At 38.8% G+C, this 22,501-nt stretch overlaps 1 protein-coding gene across 3 annotated transcripts in view; it reads left to right on the top strand.

Annotated features, from left to right (window-relative positions):
- Positions 1-4,733: 4,733 nt before the first annotated feature.
- fubp3 (far upstream element (FUSE) binding protein 3) overlaps positions 4,734-22,501 on the top strand; it is a 108,534-nt gene continuing 90,766 nt past the window's right edge. For all 3 annotated transcript variants that reach the window (XM_060841507.1, XM_060841508.1, XM_060841506.1), the window contains exon 1: positions 4,734-4,859. In XM_060841507.1, coding sequence (XP_060697490.1) covers positions 4,749-4,859 — 111 coding nt within the window. In that variant the 5' untranslated portion in view covers positions 4,734-4,748. The remainder of the gene's footprint in view (positions 4,860-22,501) is intronic.

Genomic DNA, 22,501 nt, shown 5'->3' with positions numbered 1-22,501 from the left:
AGACTAGAGTGAATCCAAAGAGGTACTTTCAGTATATTAGAGGAAAAAGAATAACCAAGAGAAAATAGGGCCCTTCAAGGACCAAAGTGGATATGTATGTGTCGAACCACAGACGATAGTTGAGGTTCTCAATGAATATTTCACCTCTGTGTTTACCATAGAAAAAGACTTGAAGACTTGGGAACTTGGGTACTTGAGGAAGTTAGTGGTGATATCTTGGGGACAGTCCCATGTCACAGTAGAGGAGGTGTTGGATGTATTAGAATCTATGAAGGTGGATGAATCTCTTGGTCCTGACCAGATATATCCAAGAACTATGCAAGAGGCTAGAGAAGAAATTGTGGGGACTCATGCTGATATTTTTGCATCATCATTAGCCATGGGTGAGGTGCCAGAAGTGTGGAAGGTAGTGAATGTTGTACTATTATTCAAGAAGGACTGCAAAGAAAAGCCTGGGAAATATAGACCAGTAAGCTAAACATCTGTGGTAGGTAAGTTACTTGAGAAGATTCTGAGAGGTAAGATATATATGCATATGGAAAGACAGGGGGTTGATTTGGAGTAGTCAGCATTTTGTGAGTTGGAGATCATGCCTCACAAATTTGTTAGGTGAAGGTTAGGCAAATTGGCCATGCTAAATTGCCCATAGTGTTAGGTGTAGTAGTCAGGGGTAAATGTAGGGAAATGAGTCTGGGTGGGTTACACTTCTGAGGGTCAGTATGGACTTGTTGGGCTGAAGGGCCTGTTTCCACACTGTATGGAATCTAAACTAATCTAACCTAATCTAAAGTGACCAGGAAGGTTTGATAAGGGCAAGGTGGGAGATGTAGTCTATATGGATTTCAGTAAGGCCTTTGATAAGGTTCCACATGGTAAGCAGCTTTGGAAGGTTAGATCACATATAGAGTCTGGGAGAGCTAGCAAATTGGATACACAATTGACTTGATGGTAGGAAGCGGAGGGTAATAGTGGAAGGATGCTTGTGGAACTGGATGCCAGTGATTAGTGGAGTGCCTCAGGGATTGGTGCTGGGCCCATTATTGTTTGTTATCTATATCAATACTTTGAATGAGAATGTACAAAGCATGATTAATAAGTGTGCAGATGAATTAAAATAGGCAGTATTGTGGACTGTGAAGAAGGTTATCAGAAATTTCAGCAGGACCTTGATCAGCTGGGAAAGTGGGCAAGAAATTGCAAATGGAGTTTAATATAGATAATTGTGAGGTCTTGCATTTTGGAAAGTCAAATCAAGGTAAGAGTGTCATGGTGAATGGTGGGTCCTTAAGGAAAGTATTGAAATAGAAGGATCACAGGTAGACAGGGCAGTGAAGAAGGCTTTTGGCAAACTGGCCACCATCAGTCAGGGCACTGAATATAGAAGCTGGGAAGTTATGTTGCAGTTGTACAGGATATTGGTGAGGTCGCACTTGGAGTATTGTGTTCCGTTTTGGTCGCCTTGTTATAGAAAATATGTTGTTGAACTGAAAAAAGTGCAGAATAAATTTAGTTGCTGGCCTCAATGGTCTGAGTTACAGAGAGAGGTTGGACAAACTCAGACATTTCTCTTTAGAGTGGAGGAGACTGAAGAGGGATCTGATAGAGGTGTAAAAGATCTTGAGAGGCATGGATAGGGTGAATGGATTCAGTCTTTTTCCCAGGGGTGGGGAATCAAGGACAGAGGGCATCTGTTTAAGATTAGAGGAGAAAGATAAAAGGGAATCTGAGGGGCAATTTTTTTTTACACAGAGGGTGGTAGGGATATGGAATGATCTGCAAGTGGAAGTGGTTGAGGTGGGTATGTTAACAACATTTAAAAGGCATTTGGACAAATACATGGATACGAAAGGATTAGAAGGATATGGGCCAACTGCAGGGAAATGGGGTTGGTGTGGATGGATATTTTGGTCAGCACAGACCAGTTGGGGCCATAGGGCCTGTCTCTGTTCTGTAAGACTCTATGATTCTAACTGTTTTAATATATTTTCATGCGCCTTGGTGTCAAATCTTGTTTAATAATTATCTTGGAGACATTTTACCACATTAGTGGTGTTTTATAAATGACAGTTGTTAGTGTAGTTTTGCCATCAAATTGAATGTCCTACATCATGTTGGAGGATTTGACAGAGAGGTTGAATAGACTGGGGCTGTTTTCCCTGGAGCATTAGAGGCCAAGGGGATCTTATAGATGTTTATAAAATCATGAGGGGCATGGATATGATAAATAGACAAAGTCTATTCCCTGGGGTGGGGTTGTCTAGAACTAGAGGGCATAGGTTTAGAGTGAGAGGGGAAAGATATAAAAGAGACCTAAGAGACAACTTTTTCACGCAGAGGGTGGTGCGTGTATGGAATGAGCTGCCAGGGGAAGTGATAGAGGCTAGTACTATTGCAACATTTAAAAGGCATTTGGATGGGTATATGAAAAGGAAGGGTTTGGAGGAATATGGACTAGATTAGGCTGGAATATCTGGTTGGCATGGACAAGTTGGACTGAAGGGTCTGTTTCCATGCTGTTCATCTTGATGACTCTATAACACCATGTCCTCATGAGCTGGAATTTCCTCCAATTAAATATTGGTGGGATGATAATCTTTTCCTTCTGTTGCCAGCTAATTCTCTATTTTCCAGAAATGAATTGCATCCCTCTCTGGCCACAACATCAGGCCATATTGTCTATTACTATGTCAGAGTTTCAGCTCATCTGAGTAGTGAATGCATAGAATGCATTACCAGCTGTAATGGTGGAAGCAGTCAGTGGGGATATTTAAGTGACTGCTGGACATGCACATGGATAGCAGTGAGTTGAGGGGTGCATAGTTAAGTTACTATATTTTACTTAAATCTTGGCATAACATCATGAGCCAAAGGGCCTGTTCTATGCTGTACTTTTCTATGTTCTTTGTTCTATCACTGCATATGTGCTAATTAACATGAAACCCCATTCATTAATTTCCCCTGTGCTTGTTGAGCTGCTGTGACTTCTATTCATCAACAACTTAATGCCATTATACCTAGCCTTCTGTTCACACTCCTTTTAATTTCCAGAATTTCCTGCAGCTCTGCAACACTCTGAGACCACTGTGTTCCTCCAATTCTACCTCCTTTTGTGTTCTCTACCATTGGTGATAATGATTTCAACTTTCTATGATGTAACCCTTCTAACGTCTTCCCTAAATGCGTTGCCATTTTCTTATCTTTAAGCCACTCCACCAAAGCTAGCTCATGGATAACATTTTTGTCACTCATTTTAATATTTTCATTACTATGTAATATGAAGTGAAATATAGCTGCAAATGTGTTGCTGGTCAAAGCACAGCAGGCCAGGCAGCATCTCAGGAATAGAGAATTCGACGTTTCGAGCATAAGCCCTTCATCAGGAATGCTGAAACAGACCGTTCCTTCCAACTCTTCAATGCTGACCAGATATCCTAACCTAATCATTTGCCAGCACTTGGCACATATCCCTCTGAAACCTTCCTACTCATATACCCATTCAGATGCCTTTTAAATGCTGTAACTGTACCAGTCTCGATAACTTCCTCTGGCAGCCCATTCCATACACACACCAGCGTCTCTGTGGAAAATTGCCCCTTAGGTCTCTTTTATATCTTTCCCCTCTCACAATAAACCTATGTCCTCTAGTTCTGAGCTCCCTCTCCCCAGAGAAAATACTTTGTCTATTTATCCTATCCATGCCCTCATGATTTTATAAACCTCTATAAGGTCACCCTTCAGCCTCCAATGCTCAAGGGAAAACAGCCCCAGCCTATTCAGTCTCTCCCAGTAGCTCAAATCTTGCAACCTTGGCAGCATCCTTGTAAAAGTAAAAAATGAGGTCTGCAGATGCTGGAGATCACAGCTGCAAATGTGTTGCTGGTCAAAGCACAGCAGGCCAGGCAGCATCTCAGGAATAGAGAATTCGACGTTTCGGCAAGCTGTGGAAACATGCAAACTAAGTTGACATATAAAAGAATATAGAGGTGGGCTAAGTACTGAGGGCTGCATTTGTATGTAGTGCTCCACTCCAATAATCAAGGCAACACCTTTGGAAAGAGGGAAGAAAATTATGCTTATCTATTATTTTCCTAATTTTACCTTGAAAGATTGATGTGCCTTCGTTTTTAGTAAGGCCATTGCTGGCAGTCTTATTGTTGAATTTAATCCTATTCAATTATATATTTGCTTGAATTGTTGAAATTTATCATTGATTATCACAGCACTGAAGAAGGCCATTCAGTCATTATGTCTGCCATGTACTTTAATTCTGTATCTTCTGGTTTTTGACCCTTTCCTAGTGTAAACAGGTTTTTTATTTCGCTAATCTGTCAAATCTTTTCATGATTTTGAACACCTCTTTCAGATCCCAGTTATATAATAATGTGTAAGAAATATTCAATTGTTTTCTATTTTCATTCGTTGTCCATTATATGTTTGTGTTGTGTTGTTATTCACAATTTTTAAAATTTTCCTCGAATATGTTTATTTTTGGTGGAAAAAGAAAGCTCAGTATGTAGATTATTGAAGATTATCATATTTATGATTATCAATGATAACTGATGCAAGTTGAGGGAGGAAAGGACTCTCCGGAAATAGGTGAGGTGCGCATCGGCTGACGGGAATGACATCATAGCGAAAGCGCTCTATCTGAGGTAGCAGCGCGTAAGTCTCGCGAGAGGTGAGCGCGGCCTTTGTAGTGACGCAGTTTCCGTTTCCCTTTCCCAGTATGCTCTCTCTCAGAGACGGGAATGGCGGAATATGGCAGCATTCTCACCCCGGCGGCGCTCGGCCTGAACGCCGGACACTCGCCCGGACCCAAAGTAGAAGCTTTCGCGGACGCGCTGCAGAGGGCGCGGCAGGTAAAAGAGAAACCCCCTGTCCTGCCACGACCGCCCCGGGCTTTGCTCAGTTCCAGGCGAGAGTGGAAGCGGCGGTTGGCTTCAGGAGAAACCTCTTGTGGCGGGCCGGAACCGCCTCCATTTGCAGCCCCCAGAACTGCCCCCTCCCCCCTTTGGGAGGGGGCAAGACGCGTGTGTCCAGGGCCCAACAGTCAGCTTCAGGTGCAGCAGATATCCTAATCCATCCAAATTCCAGTTGGGCATCAACTATTAGCTTCACTCTTGCTCATACTCCACTGGTTCAACTCCCTAAGGTTGCCACACTGTGAGGTCTAACCTTCCACATCAGGGCATTAAATCCACTGCGCAGGATCCTGCTTCCAGGTGTTTAAGAGTTTCAAACTTCAGATGGGTTTTTATTAACATACCCTGTACTACTGGCAATGTTACAGGTGTCCTCGTTTTTGATCACCTTGAACTCAAATAAAGTACTTCATACCATGTATAGATATTTTTGCTGTGGTTGTGCTTGAACTGGCAACATTATTTTCCATGCTGTTGAACTTGACCTTCTGTCCATGGCCCAGTCTGTCTCCGTTTTGATTGTGCAAGTTGCTTAAAATTGCCTGAATTTCACTTGGAGTTACTAATTTCAAAGCATATGGTTTCCTAATATGTTGAAATCTTTTGTAAAGTAGAGGAAACAAAGTATAGCGTATTATTACTTTGAGGCTTATGGTGTAGGGAAGGAAAATGTTTTGAATCTTTAATGTTTTGCAGTACATAATTCAACTGAGTTTTTTTTGACACTGGTACAAGAGAAATTCAGGATCAGGAATACTGTGCAGTTTACATGGGGGATGCACAAGTTAATATTAAATTAGTGGAATCTCTCACTGTAAATGTTTAGTGCATTTGTCACTTAAAATTAGCATCTCTTAATGAGTAGACTTACATATATGGCAAATCTTTGATTTTGACATGATGTATGGGTAAGCTGTGTTTCTTATTATAAGATGAACTTGATTTTTCTGTAATAAGGAAATGTAAACCAGTAGCACCATTCCTTGATTTCCAGTAGCAGATATATTTCCAAATGTATGTCAGACAGTCTAGTTTTGTTATATTTTTCATTGTTTCATGGCAGAGGCCATCTACCTTATCTTTGTCCTGTCTTAAAGAAAACTACCTCATTAAATCTCCCAATCTTTTGTTCTACAATCGTCCAAGTTATAGCATCTTAAGTATATGTTGAAGTATTTTTTTAAAATGAGAGGGAGAAGTAGAGGAAGGAAGCATTACCAGATAGAGCTCCAGGATCCCTAATCTTTCTGGATGATGAGGTTTATCCTCTCTTCTCCCATAATCATATCCATTGCTTTCAAATCTGTACATCTTGTTGATTGACTATTCGGATAAGTTTAATAGGGCGTTTACTTTCTACTGTAACTCAATTCCTGTGTAATTTTATGCACATCAACTCTTTATTAGCTTCTTCCATTCCAAAGAAAGCTACCCCACCCTATCCAAACTTCTAGCTAAAATTCTCCATTCCTGGCAACAGGATTACAGATGCTTTGGTTGAAAGATTTACCATAATAAGATTTCTCCTAATTGTTACAGATTAATGACATTATTCATTTTTGAAAGGTCCATCTCAACTCTCAAAAACAAACTTTGATACCGAAAGAAAGGCAGTGCCATCATAATTTGTGTAATAATAGAAGTAACACCAGGAATTTATCAAATAGAGATCACGATGGAAACCTAAGGGACCACCCAGCAGAATCTTGTTGTTCTCTTGGAGATGAGGGATGAGCTTGAAAGCTAATGCTTCAACAAAGTTATGATTTATTCTGTTGTTTAATTCAGTTACGATATGCGCATTGCTGGCTAAGCCAGCATTTATTACCCAAATCTATTTGTCTTTTAGGAGATGGTGAGATGTCATCTTGAACTGCCACAGACAACGTAAATTAGGGTTATCCACAGTTCTGTTAGGGAGAGAATTCCAGGAATTTGACTTTACAACAATAAAGAAACAGCAATATAGTTCCAAGTTATAAAGCTGTGAGACTTGGAAGGAAGCTTGCATGTGGTGGTGTTTCCGTCCATCTGCTGCAACTGTTCTTCTAGGTGTTCGAGATTGCAGGTTTGAAAGGTGCTGTCAGTGGAGTCTAGGTAAATTATTCTGTGCATTTTGTAAATGATACACACTGCTGCTAGTGTGCATTGGTGGTGACGAGAGTTATTGTTAAAGGTGGTGGATGGGGTGGCAATCAAGCAGCTGCTTTGCCCTAGATGTTGTCAGATGTCTTGTGTTGCAGCTGCACGCATCCGGGCAGGTATAGTTATGCATTTCACTCCTGACTTGTCTCTAGTTGGTGAGCAGGCTTTGGGAAGACCAGAGGTAACGTACTCATGGTAGAATTCCAAGTCTTTGACCTGATGTCGTTGGAATGTTTGAGTGCCTGGTCCAATTCAGTTTCTCATCAGTAGTCACAATGTGATATTGGTTACGCAGCAACTCCAAAAGAGAAAGCATTACATGCTATTTACAAGATATATTTTTCAAACCAACTGATTTCAATGTCCTGAAATTGAGTTGAATAAATTTAGTACTTGTACGTTTGTGGGATGTGAGTATCACTGACTGGAGCAATATTTATTTCCCATCCTTAGTTGCTCACTAAAATGTCGTGGTTTTCATGAATAACAACAGTGTGTTTGGAAGTAAAACAGGAATTGCTGGACAGGCTCAGCAGATCTGGCATAATCTGTGGAGAGAGATCAGTGTTACCATTTCGTGTCGAGTGACCCTTTCGTGGCCCCAATTCTGAGAAAGGGTCACTCAACCTAAAATGTTAACTTAGTATCTGTGGACAGAAATCAACTAGACCATCTGAGCTTATCCAACAATTTCTGTCTTGTTAAGCATTACTTCAACCTACCAAATAGGTGTTTGCAGTAACCATAAACTGTTATTTTTCAGCTCAAAAAGATGACGCTTTAAATGTGTCCAATGTCACCTGACCTTCCCTCACCGCGTGTGAATCACTGCCTTTTAATCACCTTTGTAATATCCATTTTTAGTTTTTTGTAATTTTGTGTATTCCTTGCATATACATTGTATCAGTAAAATCCGTACAAGTTCTCTTGTATGAGTCTTGAGGACTTGCATACAGTGATGATTAAAAGCAAAATATTGGGGATGCTGGCAATCTGAAAAACACAACTTTGGAGAGATTTAGCAGGTCTGATAGCATCTGTGAAGAGTCTGGTGTGACTCTTCTTTCTCCACAGATACTGCCAGACCTGTTCAGTTTCTCCACAGTATCTGTATTTGGTATAATGATAACAATTGCTTTTGCATGTTCATGGTTCACAATGCATTAACATTCCTCATTCATAGTTGGATGCTCTTGATCTGTGCTTGATTAGGGATTGATCCGGTTTGGCTTACTGGTGTGAAATGGAACAGCTTTGTGAATTAGAGCTGGACTTGGCAGAGACCTTGAAGAGTATAGTTTTATTTTTGCTTCATTAACCAAACCAGACGTAAACAGGTTGTTTCAGTGTATGTTGGTCCAGCCACTACTGGTGTTTTATTGTGTTTTCAATGTTGTCACTAAGCTTAATCAGCAAATACAGGCAAACCTTTACAAAAGGGCAGTAGTGTATTATGCTGTTTCTTTATCCATGACTTGAAATACTAAGATTTGATTTCGGGCCTATGCTGTAATATTGTGCATCTTAAAATGTTCGCCGCAGATCCAACCCTGACATAGTCTGTAGTCATAATGCTCCACTAACTACAGCACTATTTTCTGCGTACTTAGAACCACGTGATGTATCGATGTATTATTAGTTTTGTGCTTTGAATATCAGAATTATCTCTGGTTTGTAGATTCTGGATTGTTGACTTGTTTCTCCACTAGTCAAATTAGGGAAAATTGCATTTCCTTGTGGACACAATGTAGGAACTAGAAGCAGGAGTAGGCAATGTGGTCTCATGAGCTGCCCCCACCACATTTTTAGATCGCTGGTGATCTTCAACTGTGCCTCCACTTTTTTATCTGTACCCATATTTCTTGATTTCGTTAGAGGCAAAAGACCTATCAGTCTTAAGTGTATCCAATGACTGAACACCCCAAGGTTTTGGTGGGGGAGGAAGAACTGTAAAGAATCCATCAGCTGAGCAAGTACTGAACATGTTATGAATTCAGAAACAAAATCAGCAATTGCTGGATAATCTCAGCAGGTCTAGCAGCTTCTGTGGAGAAAAAGCAGCATTTAATGTACCTTCTTCAGATCCAAAACATTAATTCTGCCCCCCCCCTCCACAGATGCTGCCAGATGAGTTTTTCCAGCAATTAGATTTTTTGTGATTTCCAGCATCTGCAGGTTTTTTTATGAATTCATTGTCTAATTTAAGATTACATTATTTTGATGTGATCACTGTTTGACCTTGTGTACATCTGCTGTAACATAATTATTTCTTTTAACTTGTTTTTGACAATTATGTTGACATGCTTTCTGTTTGTACTGTATAGTTTGATGCAAATGTTGTTCTACAATTATAATTTGATGTAATGGTCAAATATCAGTCAGTATTCTGTTTCCAAGATGTCTCTATGTGCATCAGTGTGTGTATAATTTCTACCATTAAAAATCTTTACAGGCTTTGATATTGGATGCATTATCTTTTTCCATATCTTCTTTCTCTTCCTTTCCTGATGATACTGATACAACACCAGGCTCTGTTTCAGTGCTGAATATGCAATCATAGTTTATCCAAATTAGCAAAGTTTGTGTGTGGGCCTCAGCAGCGTGTGTTTACAGCTCATTCCATTGTTAGGTATGTACCTGCTGTGTCCAGGGTTCAATACATGTTGGTGTCCACATGCTCAGATTTTCCACAGAGTAACTGTAGGAGCCTCTTTATTCAAAAACAAAATACTGCATAGGCTGGAAATCTGAAATAAGAACCATGACAGGCTGGAAAACTCAACAAATCAAGCAGCATTTGATCCGAAACAGTAGCTCTGTTTATATAAACAGGTGCTGTCTGAGAGTTTCTAGCCCCTTTCTATTCTTATTGCAGGGAACTTATTGTTTCTTCCTTCCTTTTCAGCACTAGGACACCACTAAAGTGGTAACTTAGCTAATCTACTATTACCTAAATCTGGAACATTTCTAATGTAATTGAATCACAACAGGTTCCACAGATGTGAATTCGGATCATAAGATACTTTAACTTATGCCTGCATCATGTGTATTTAGCAGTAACAATTTGCTAAATCCATTGGGATGGTTGTTTGTATCTTTGCTCTTATGAAGGTGGATTTTCCCCACCTTAGTCTCCACTAATGTAATAGTAAGGTATGGGATTTGAAGATAGAGTGCCATATACTGAGTTTTATTGTGTTCCAATGAGGAAGCCTTGACGTAAGGAGGTTTGCATAGTTCTCAGGCTCTACGATGTTTTTTGATTTCTTCCAATGCCTTGAATTGTCTCCCTGACAAATGAAGATTTCAATGCTAAATGTATTTCCATAAGAGGGATTTATTTGGTTTTTAAATATTTTGGTCATTTATTTGCAAGTACTTCAAATAAGTTCTGCTGTTTCTCTAGAAGATTCCAACTCTGCATTATAACGGTGTGGAGGAAAAAAAAAATTCTTATGTTTTCATCCACTCACAGGAGAAAAAAACCCAACATTTGTTGTCTGCTACTAATTGCATTGAAAAAGGTGATGGTGAGCTCCCAGTCTTGTGGTCAAATGCTGCCTTGATATTAAGAGCAGTCACTCTTGCCTCACCTCTGTAGTTCAGCTGTATTGCCCCTGTTTGGACCAGACAGTAGTGAGGTTAGGAGCCTTGGTGGACCCAATATTGAGTATTAGGCAGAAGATTATTCCTTGAAAGTGCCGTTTTATCCCACTGACATTCCCTTCCATGACTTTAGTGGTAATAGAAAGTGGACTACAGGGGTGATCTTTGTTCAGGTTGATTTGTCCTGCTTTTGGTACGTAGGACATGTGTAGGCAGATTTCCATATTGTCATGTAGGTGCTAGTGTTGGAGTTGTACTGGAACAGCTTAGCTTGCGACACAGCTTGTTCTAGAGAACAAGTCTTTGGTACTATGGCTGAAATGCTATTAAGTCCTATACTCTTTACAGGAGTCAGTGACCTTTGCTGTTTCTTAATATCATGCAGTGTCAACCAAACTGGCTGAAGGTTGACATTTGTGCTGCTGGCGGCTTTGTGAGGAGGCTGAGGATGTATCAATAATTTGGCACTTTTGACTGAAGATGGATACAAATACTTCAACCTTCCATTTTGTACTGATATGCTGTGTTCACCTAGCATTGAGGATGAGGATATTTGTGGATACTGCATCTTTGCTGGTCGTTTAATTATCCACCATCATTCATTACTGGATGTGGCTGGAACTCAGAGGTTTGGATAGTTCTGTCTCATAGCTTCACCAGTTCATGCTTGCTTTTTGGTATGCTAGGTGCTGCATCTGGCATGTCCTTCTGCACCCTTCATTTATCCCGGTTTAATCTCCTTGATGGGACTGCTGGAGTGGCGGATGTACTAGATCAATGCATTGCAGATTGTGGTTGAATACAATTCTGCTCTGCTAATGGCAAAAGTACCTCATGAATGTCCAGTTTTTTTTTACTTACTAGATCCGTTTGAAGTGTATCCCATTTAGCACAGTGATAATGCCACACTCTGCAGTGGTCACACCTACCAGTATTGTCATGGACAAATGCTTTTGTGAAAGTAGATTGAGAAGATTGAGGATGAGAAGGTAATTTTTTTCCAAATTGTTGGCTTCCTCACCACATGAATAGCCTCAATGTAGGAACCCCTCTGCCAGTTTGGTCTGTGATCGTGTTATTGAGCCATCTTAGTGATGGTCATTAAAGTCCCCCTTCCAGATTATGTTCTTGCCTTTGCCACCTTGAATGGTACTCAGCGTGGACCTGTACTGATTCATGACTTGAGGAAGGACATTAATCCAAAATCAATGTTGAGGACATCCAGGGCACCTCATTCTCCACTGCATATCACCCTGCAGCCCGCTTTGGTGGACTTATCTTAGCAATAAGACCAAACATTCCACATGAACGATGATGATGTCTGGGACATCATCTATAATGTGCGACTCTAAGATTGACCATGTCTGGCTGATATTTGACTAGTTGGGGCCTGCTGTTCCAGTTTTTACCTATGCTGCCCAGGTGTTGTTAAGCAAGACTTTGCAGTTGACAATTTGCTCTTGTCGATTCCAGTGCCTAGTTTGATGATACATGATCGATTTGATTCCATTGCACTTAGACTTTGTAACAGTTTGATATAACTGAGTGAGTGGCTTCCAGGATCATTTCGGTGTACAGAGTCAGCAACATTGCTGTCGGTCCGGAGTCACATGTAGAGCGGATCAGATCAGAATAATAGATTTCTTTCCCTAAGGAATGTTACCAAATTGGTTTCTATGTCAATTGACTACAGTTAATTGTAGTCATTAGGCTACGTAACTCCAGATTTCATTGAATTCATATTGCACCATCTGCCATTGTAGAATTCATGCTTATGTCCCCAGAAGATTAGATTTAGGTACTGGATCGTTAATCTAGTGACACGATCACCACACCACCTCCCTGCCTTGAAATGAAACACTTGGTGATGGTCTGCCAAAGATCTTGTGCAGTCTCTTTACAGAATCTTGGATAATGAAGAGAATGGTCCAGGCTGATCTAATCTGATATGTTTGTGGCACTAGTGATCATTGACCATCTGGCTGCATATCAATGATCACTGACTTGGTAGACATCTGATCGGGAATGAGGATTCTTTCTAATAAATATTTGCCAGTTCCCAGATGAACAGGCTTTAGAATTGGAAAGTTTACTAAGTGATGAGTGCTCTTGAGCTGTGTTTATAGCTGTACGAGCTAAAAGTTTTGACCTCTGTGTTGGACAAAGAATCTATCTGAATTTTCCAATACTACAATTTGTTTAGGTGACTGTTTAATTTTACCTTTAGATGCTGCACTGTTTAAATGCTTTTAGGTGAACTAGATATAAACTGGGAATTGACAAAATAATACAACCTGTCTTTGATCTGTATAATAGAAAAGTTATGGTGGTTTTCTAAACCCTTTTGAATGAGTAAAGTTCCCACCACTGTGTCCCATCAGTGCACTGACCCTAATGCAACAGCAGGCATAAACATTTATCTCAATTTCTATATGGAAACATTGCGTTTCGATGAGTTTGATGTCGAGGCAGCCATTGTAAGAAGTGATCAGCTCAAACCTTCTACACAGAACAGCTTAAAACCAGATCTCCGAGGCAGAAATTAAGCATTGTCCTGAGAAATTGTCAAATCTTACTCATACAAATGACAAAATAAAACCGTACTGTCTAAGTAGATTCAAAACCAGCTCACTTGACAAGCTGAAGAGCTGCTGCTGTAGGACACATTCTGTAGTAAGGGATAATTAGCTCCAATATTCTCTTTGTACTTAACTGGATCAAGACAAATCTACCTCGTGATCTTCCTAGAATATTGCAAGCTGTAAATATACAAGTGACATCAGGGCCATAATCTCCTTTGGGAATCAAGTGATAACTACAAATGGTTTATGCATTTTATAATTCAATTTTAGTATCCTTTTGGTGGTTAAAGCTTTTAAATATATTTGTACAGTACATATATTTTCTCAAATATTCTTACTAAAAAGAATCATATCCCAATCACAGCTCCTTTGCTATGGATATCATTTTGCATTATCTGGCAGAATTTGACTATTACCTGGTAAATATCTGTTACTAACAAAATTAAAATAATTCAAAGTTTCTTCCCATCAGTTATGCAACACATATTATGACTTTTCTTTTCCTAATTGCTTTGTCTATTAATCTAATAAATAAAGTAAACTTTAATCTCCTTAGCTTGGAGTAGGTTACAGCTGTAACTTGTGTATCAATTGTATTTAACTATATGCAGGTAGAGGGCATTAATTGAGGGTTTACTTTCAATGTACAGAGGAACATTGATTATCCAGCATTCGATTATCCAAACAAAATATTCCTCACCCGTGTTTGGATAATTGAGGTTCTGCTGTAATGAAATTTTGTTTGAAATTATGGTATGTTTAGTGTTTGGAAGTATATTTAAAATGTTTCACTCTAAATAAGATCCCATAACGATTGGTTTTAGTAGTACCTTTAACCAATTGGCTTGCTGAGATAAAACAAGAAATCCCAAAGTTGCACAACTTACTTAGTTCACACTGATCCAGATGGATTTTAAATTACTGATTCAGGACTGAAGACTGTGTTGCCTCCTGGGCCAATAGCCTATGAATGCTCCTGTTGACTGTTCTGCAGAGTAGTTGCCTACTTGGATGTTTTACTAGAGGTAGCAATGAAATTTTGTCCTCTCCAGAAATCTTCACCTTCAGTTGAAAGGAGGGGAGCAAATCATACATGCCAACATACGAATTAGGAATACAAAGCAAAAGCTGTCCTTGTGGCTGCCAGTGTATTATGGCAAATCATAGAAAGCCATTAAATGGTTATAAAGTTGTAATCTGATCTGTTCTTGTTATGATTTTAACCCTAAAGAGCTTCCTGTTGTTGATGATGTTTCCACTTAACATTTTTACTGTTTGCTAACTTTTAATTTCCATTTTTAGAACGCAGGTTATTTTGTGATTTTTCTTCCTATGTTGTGGGATATTGATGCTGTGGAATCAATGTTTTCCTTTTTGCTTTCAACAGCATGAGCCCACTTCCTGGTCATATACTGAATGTACTGGAGTGCTCTAACACTCTCCCAGCTTCAAGTCAAGAAGACTGGCCTTTCCTCCATTCAAGTGACCTTGAAATTGAGGTGATGTGGAATCATTGGAGACATCTCTATGACTCTGTGGTCTTGGTCAAATTTTAACATTAGCATTTAGATTAAGTTGCTTTAGAACAATAGTGGAAAATTAACATTGGTTCAATTATTTGCTATAAACACCAATGTGTAAATGGAATTATTATTTTTTTTGCAGAATTTGGTTATCACCACCTTGCTTTCCATCTTTCTCTCTTTTTCTCTCTCTCTCTCTCTCTCCCTCTCTCTCTCTCTCTCTGAAACTGATAAGAATTTGTTTGCATTGTATACTGTTTAATCTCTGAAACTTTTAAATTCAGATTCTTTTTGTCAGCTTAACTGTGGTCCGGTATGACTGGACTATTGAAGGTGACATGATTGCTTAATCCTTCACGCCATCCCTCAGTAATGTTTTACTAGGCAGTCTCTATTGAATTAAATTATTTTTGAAATACTTAAGCGGAGTTCATCAAGATATCCATTATTACAATCTGAACTGCCAAGTTAAGTTTCTGGCTGTAGCCCTTTATGGCTTTCTTGTGTTGGTGGCCTCACATTGACTGTGGAAAAATATTGAGCTTGGTTTCTCTATTGAGTACCAGTGAAGAATTCTTTAACATTGTCATCAGAAATAACCCAGGATTGGGAATGGCAGTTAGTTTAATGGCAGATGACTGGAAGCAACAATCCTAGGTTTTTCACTTTCAAGTGGCGAGGTTTCAAAACCATTTTTTTTAATCCTTTCTGCATGTTACATTTTTGATCTTCAGGAATCTTAGTTTTCCTCCATCCAGATTTTCTGTTTCATTTACTCTGGTATTGATAGGAATCAAACTATTGGACATGGTAATTATTTGAAATAGTTTCACATCCGTTGTGGTACAGAAGTGTCATATGTTTCTGTATCTTTATTAGTGTTGGTAATCCTGTTTTACTCAATAGTTTAGTTTTTTCATAAACCACCACAGGTCAATCTGCCTTTGTGGAAATTTGTTTATTCAAACCGTTGTCATTTATATAAATGATTTGGATCTGCACATAGGAGATATGGTTAGTAAAATGCCGATGGCACCTGAATTGGTGGTGTCATGGACAGTGAAGAAAGTACCTCAGAGTACAACAGGATCTTGAACAGATGGGCCAAGGGGTGGCAGATAGAGTTTAATTTAGATAAATGTGAGATGCTGAATTTTGGAAAGGCAAATAAGGGCAGGACCTGTGTGCTCAACAGTAAGGCCCTGGGGAGTGTTGCTGAACAAAGAGACTCTGGAGTGCAGGTTCATAGTTCCTTGAAAGTGGATTCGCAGGTAGGCAGGATAGTGAAGAAGGTGTTTGGAATGCTTGCCTTTATTGGTCAGTGCATTGAGTATAAGCATTGGGAGGCCATGTCCTGTGTAGCCACAACATTAGTTGGGTCAGTTTTTGGATACAGTATTCAATTCTGGTCTCCCAGATATAGGAAGGAAGTTGTGAAACTTGAAAGTGTTCAGAAAAGATTTACAAGGATGTTGCCATGATTTGGAGGGTTTGAGCTACATGAAGAGTCTGAATAGAGTGAGGCTGTTTTCTCTGAAGTGTTCGAGGCTGAGGGGTGCCCTTAGAATAGGGATAAATAGACAGTCGTCTCCCACAGTAGGGGAGTCCAAAACTAGAGGGCATAGATTTAAGGTGAGAGGAGAAGGGTTCCGTTTAAATCTAAGGGGCAACCTTTTCATGTGGACGGTGGTGCATGCATGCAGTGGTGCAGACTGGTACAATTGCAACATTTAAAGGACATCTGGCTAGGTATGTGAATAAGAAGAGTTCAAAGGGAAATGGGCCCATATGCTGGCAAATGGAACTAGATTAATTCAGGATGTTTAGTTGGCATGGATTAGTGGGACCGAAGGGTCTGTTTTGGTGCTGTACAACCCTGTGACTCTAATCTATGAAAATGGTTCGGTTTTTCTTTGGTTCAAACTGCAGAAGGGCAAAGACAAGGATTTGGAAGTGAAAATTAAGATGATTGGTTGAGAAAATCTCTTAAGTGGGCATGGAAATAGATTAAAGAGACAATGGGAGATTTTTCTGGAGAAAATGCAGAGAAATTAGGTGGTGTTGATATTGTCAAACATATCTTCTGAGCTGGAAGCATATTCTCTGTTCTTATGGATTTTCACTAATTTAACCATTGCCCATTGTGATATTTTTTTTTATTTGGTGTTTGTGTGCCCTATTGTTTCTTGTATAGGTACAGACACGGGATACTTGCTGTAGTCTTTCTGCCATTAAACAATGTAGTGACATTTTGAGAAACTCCAAACTGGCTTGGAGATTTATAATTTGAGGTTTCCTGATGGGTGCTTAACTAATTTACAAGTTTCACTCCTCTGCTAGATGATGCCTCTCTTATAATTGTTAGATGGCAATTTGCTAAAAGAGCATTTAGAATTTTCAGTGTTTTGAAAATTGTACATAAATTTAAACTTTGGGTTGTGTGGATATCTGATTGCCTCCTTCAGAATGTCATTTTTGAATCTTGTGTTGCTTCTACTATTGTGAAGCTGTTTAATGGATTGCAATAAATACTTGCACTATTTATAAGGATATCTTTGGAATAATAGGATGGTGGCTGAAAATACAGCTGCTGCACCCTGTTGTTGTCTTGTTTTGCTTTGGCTGGCTGACTTTCCGTGGTGCCATTTGTTTTTTCCACATTTGTGGCTTAGTTACTCTCGTCCGTGTTCTCTTATTCTTCATCCTTGATAAAATCCAGTTTTTCAAAAATTCTTGTCAGGATGCAGTCGCATACCAAGTGATGCTTGGCTATTCACATCGCTCTCTAGTGTTTAAACTCATTTGATCCCAGTTGTCCAGCACTTGAAGTTGTTAGTTCCTGTCGGGCTGTAAGACCATCCAGGCTTTGACCATTCCTGTTTTTAATCGCTGCGAGTTGTAATGCAGTATTCCCTCACTGAATGCATCATATCACTGTCCATGCAAAAGGTAGCAAAAAAATCTGGAAATTTTTCACAAACTGTTAATCTTGATCAGTTGAAAACTTTTTTTGAAACTGTGATTGATGGACAAGATTACAAAATCAAGGCAGGTGCACTCTGAAGTCTAGGTCTGCTAGTGTCAAACTGAATGGCAGAACAAGTTTGAGGAGTTCAGTGGCATGCTACTGTTGCGATGTTCTATCGGTGACAGTCATACTGTTAAACCTCTCTATTTTGCTATAATACCAATTTAAAAAACCACCCTTTAAACCAAATGTTTAATCACCCCTTACCTTATGTCTTCTGTTATCCTTGCTACTTCAGAGTAACTTCAGAGGTCACTGTGTTAAAAGTGAAATAAGTGTAATTTGTTATTGACACAAGTTCTGTGTTTTGTTTTGCCCTGCATATCTAGTGGAAGATATTGTATCAAAGTTGTCATGTTTCTAATATTTACTGTTTTGAGATCCCTAGTATGCAATTTAGGAACTCCATATTTATGAGCTTCTGATCAAGGCTGTGATATAGCTTAAAAATGTGAAGTGGAAAGTTATTATGTTGAAATTATCTGAAAATGCTTTTTTGATAAGCAGAAGATATGAAGTTTTCTATTTGCTACATTTTTTGTTTTTGCAGTTTGTCTCCGGTTAGTGCATGCCACTACAAGGTTGGGGGGTTAGATCCTGCATATCAGGGTCAGATCATTTTTTGAGGTGAATCCCTGACCATTTTCATTGTCAGGAGTACAGATCCCATAACACTGTTTGAAACTTAGCATATTATGCTCATCAGACATTCCTTTCTCAACCAGTCTAGCCATTTAACTACTGACTGTTGAGGGAGATCACAACATGCAAAATGTTTACTGTGTTTACCTACACAAGTCACAGTTGATTGGGTGGTGCATTTTCACATTTCAGTCTGCTGGAAAGTGTATTTGTTATGTAGTTTTCAGTATTTTGTAGAATAACAGCTATAGTTTACATTTTGAGTACAGAGAGTTGGATGAAGACTGTGAATCTCCATGCAAGTTTTAGGATATGAGGAAAATTTCCAAAACATTCACATTGAAGTGCTTTATTGTCGTCTTGTGTAGATTATGAATTACTTAATGCATTAGTTTTAATATCATTATTTTTCCTAAGTTCCTCTTTATACCTAGATCTAATGTGATACAAGATTTTGCGCATTCTACAAAATAGTGGGCTGAAACAGAAAAAAATTGAGCAAAGTTTGTGGGACAGGGAAAAAGAGAGAAAGTAATGTTACAATGCGAGTGCACTGTGGCCTGGTTTTTGTGTGATGTACCATGGTGAGAGGAACAGGCCTGCGTAGCTCAATTTCTCACTGTGAACTTTGAATTTCCTTCAGAGGAAGTAGCCAGAGGTGGCTGAATACTCACCTGTTTAAGGGGAGATGGCAGAGCTAAACCATTGTACAGTCACCTCAGCAGCTGGCTTCAGACAACATGACAGCAGTAGAGAAGCAACTCCACAACTAATCCCCCCTCAGGTTTGGGTTGGAGAGTAGTAGTTGAAAATTTCTTGGATATGGTCTTGAGACATCCCTTCTTGTTTGGTGCGTCTTTAAAAATGAAGTTGTTTGTTTGGTGTTTCAGGCATACATGTGGGGATACAAAAGCAAATTAGAACAAACGAGAATAACTTGAATTGCTTCAATAGCATTAACTGTCCCTTTATAAAGCCTCATTGATTTCATACGTGCATTGCTGCTCTGACCTGCCTAATGCAACTTCTTCTGAACTCTATAATCCAGTGCTAGATCAATTGTTACACTGACTAAGAATTGCACTTTTGAAAATGCAAAATTTCTATTGGAATGTAGAGAATTATTTCACTTTGTCCCTAAGTCAGTTAACTGTGTTTAAGCCCAAGGAGAGCAAGATGCTATTCAAATAACAAATCCATCCCCTCAACATGTTTATAGTAAACTCCTTATTTGGCTCTGTTGGTTTCTTTCCATCTGTCTCAACTATGAATCCATTGAAGACAAAAAAAAACTTTAAACACAACCTGCACAAATAGTTTGTTTACCTAACTTTGAGCATTGCCCAATTTGGAAAGTAGCGAACTTCTGATTGTATTTATATCTGTCATGTGCCTTGTAAGCTGATATCTTAATAACGTAGTCCTATCACTCACTAGGACGTCACATTTCTGTTTATTGCTCCTACCAACCAGTAACGAGTGGAGCAGATAGCATGTTATGTTTACTGGACAGAGTTGTTCAGAGACATCGTGAGATATGTTCCTGTTCTTCTAACAGTTTGTGGTTTTAAGTCAGTTATTTGAGGTAGGTTAGAGTGCTACTACTTAGAATCTGATGATTATTCAGAGATTTCTGAGTTCACTAACCAGACTATACATTAGACAGTGTAGCGTGGTGTACAGCTGATTCTTATTGTGCATACTGTTTTACTATATTTTGGAAGATAATTTCTGTTTTAAAAATGTGACTTTAATTTTAAATCATTTTTCACAGTGAAGCAACCAATGACTTAGTGAATGTTGATGGATGTACTTAAGTTGTAGGCTCCATAACACTATTAAATATTATAGTTAAACCGTTTAGTTTTTCAGGATCATTGTCACCTTCTATTGAATACTGTCTGCATAGTGCAGCATCAGCTCATAATTTTGAGCAGCTTATTTATTTGAGTATTATGACCAGGAAAAAGGATATGATATCTCCAGGTTTGCACAGAATTTGCTTCTTTAACTATCTTCAAATCACCATATTTTACAAAAGTAGTACTTAAGTAACAAATTATTTGAGTCTTAGGTGTTTACCGTGGCATGTCAGGCTGTGTCAAATCATTTTTCTGGCTTATAACTCTGCAACTGGGAGTCTCGGATATAAGTATAGCACAGGTGTATGTATATGGGTTAAAGGCAGATGTGTGTAGCTGCAAATTATTGCAAGTAAATTGGTAAGTAGATTTGGTGAAGATTGGTCCTGGTGCTGAGCTTCAGTAAATGAATTATCAATTTCTCTTGGTGTCAGTGACTATAGACATGTACATTTAAATATTGGTTTCAATGTAATGCAGTTGTGTTATGCAACTGATAATGCATAAAACCTTGAATGTTACTGTTAGTGTGGTTTTCTTTCTTACAAAATGGTACGGTGATTTTTAGGTGGTTTGGTGAGACTTTGCGGTTTAAGCTGTACTAGAGAGAAAAATATTGTAAGTACCGAGGAACTGAAAGTGCTTTATTCCTTGAAAATGATTTGATTTTAGCAGTATAAATTAGAAGAATGTGAACACATGCTTTCTTGACTCTGGTTTTGAGGTGATTGAGCTTGGCGGCTGCATCCTCCTAATTCCTGTGTTCTTGAGTTTAGGGACTGGGGAGTCTAGGGCTAGAGGACATTGTCTAACATTAGAAACAGACTTTTCAGGAATGAATTGGGGTATTATTTTGGAACTCTGTTCCACAATGCCATTGATGGATTTTTATTAATGAAAAGTTTTATGACTGATAGGGCAAAGGAAGTTAAATGGACTTGGATCAAAAATCAACTGTGATCTCATTGACTGGTTGAACAGGAAGCTGGGGGCTAAATAACTTCCTCCTGTTCCAACAGCTTAGATATGACTTTATGCAGTTTGGGTCGGGTAGAAGACTACATGCAGAAAGCCCTAATCTTAGAACCCTGAATTACTGTGGGGAAGTTTTCCTACACTGTTAGTTCTATCAGAATTGTTACCACTTTTAAAAGCACTATCTACACATTTCATTTTACTGGTTATGCATGGAAAATCTTGAGGTTTTTGAACAGGTAATATTTATATGTTAATGATTGGATTTACAAATCGATTGTTATCTTGCATTCTATTTGAAAATGTAATTTTAAGTTTGTAGGAACTATATGGGTACAGATGAAGCTTCAAGACTTCCTCATGGTCACTGAGCTGTTAGGATATGACTGTTTTAAATCTTCCTAAATGAGAGTCGTCACTTCATTTCCATGAGTCACACAGTTGGTATGAATGCTAGCTCAGTGTCAGGAAAGTTAGAAACCCTAGTTGCCAATAATGAAATTTAAGCAACTCATAATTTTTGGGGTGAGAGTTTGTGTAAAATATCCATATGGTGATCATTTTTATATCTTTGTGTAATAATAATTTGTTTCTGAATGCAATCGACTTTATTCCAGGGAGCAGCTCATGTTATTTTTGGAAACACAAGTTTTTTGCTGATCCAAGTTATTACATTTTTAGTGAGAAGAAATGAATAAAAATTGTTGGGATTTATGGAGCCACTTGTCCTGCAGATACTGCCCTTCGACGAGAACTTCATACAGTTGGATCTAAGTCAATTGCAGACTTCTGCGGTCATTTTCAACCCCGGTTCAATTGTGTGTTTGTAACCACATTGGCTTCCTAACTTTAGGAAGTGTTTAAATGGTTCCTGTCAAATATTGAATTTATATTCAGCAATTTCCAAAATAGAAAAGCAAAATACTGCAGATTCTGGTAGAATGAAATAAGTGCACACAATGCTGAAAATAGTTTGCCCATCAGGAGGGAGAGATGGTGTTATTTCTGTTCACACATTTGGACTGAGATTAGATGAGAATCTGAGGCAGAAAAATTGACTGCCATGGATTGTGTTTTTTATGTTGCAGTTCTAATATGATTCAAACCTGCATGTTTATAAATTTAATGTTGGAGTGAAGAACTGCATAATCCACAAAGATCCTGTTCCATTCTTTGGTAATACTCCTTTGAGTATTACCAAGTCTGAGATTTATGA

This window comes from Hemiscyllium ocellatum, chromosome 21 (assembly GCF_020745735.1).
Source record: "Hemiscyllium ocellatum isolate sHemOce1 chromosome 21, sHemOce1.pat.X.cur, whole genome shotgun sequence".
Taxonomy (NCBI): Eukaryota; Metazoa; Chordata; class Chondrichthyes; order Orectolobiformes; family Hemiscylliidae; genus Hemiscyllium; species Hemiscyllium ocellatum.
The sequence above is the reverse complement of the archived record's forward strand: the minus strand, read 5'-3'. Positions and strand labels throughout refer to the sequence as shown.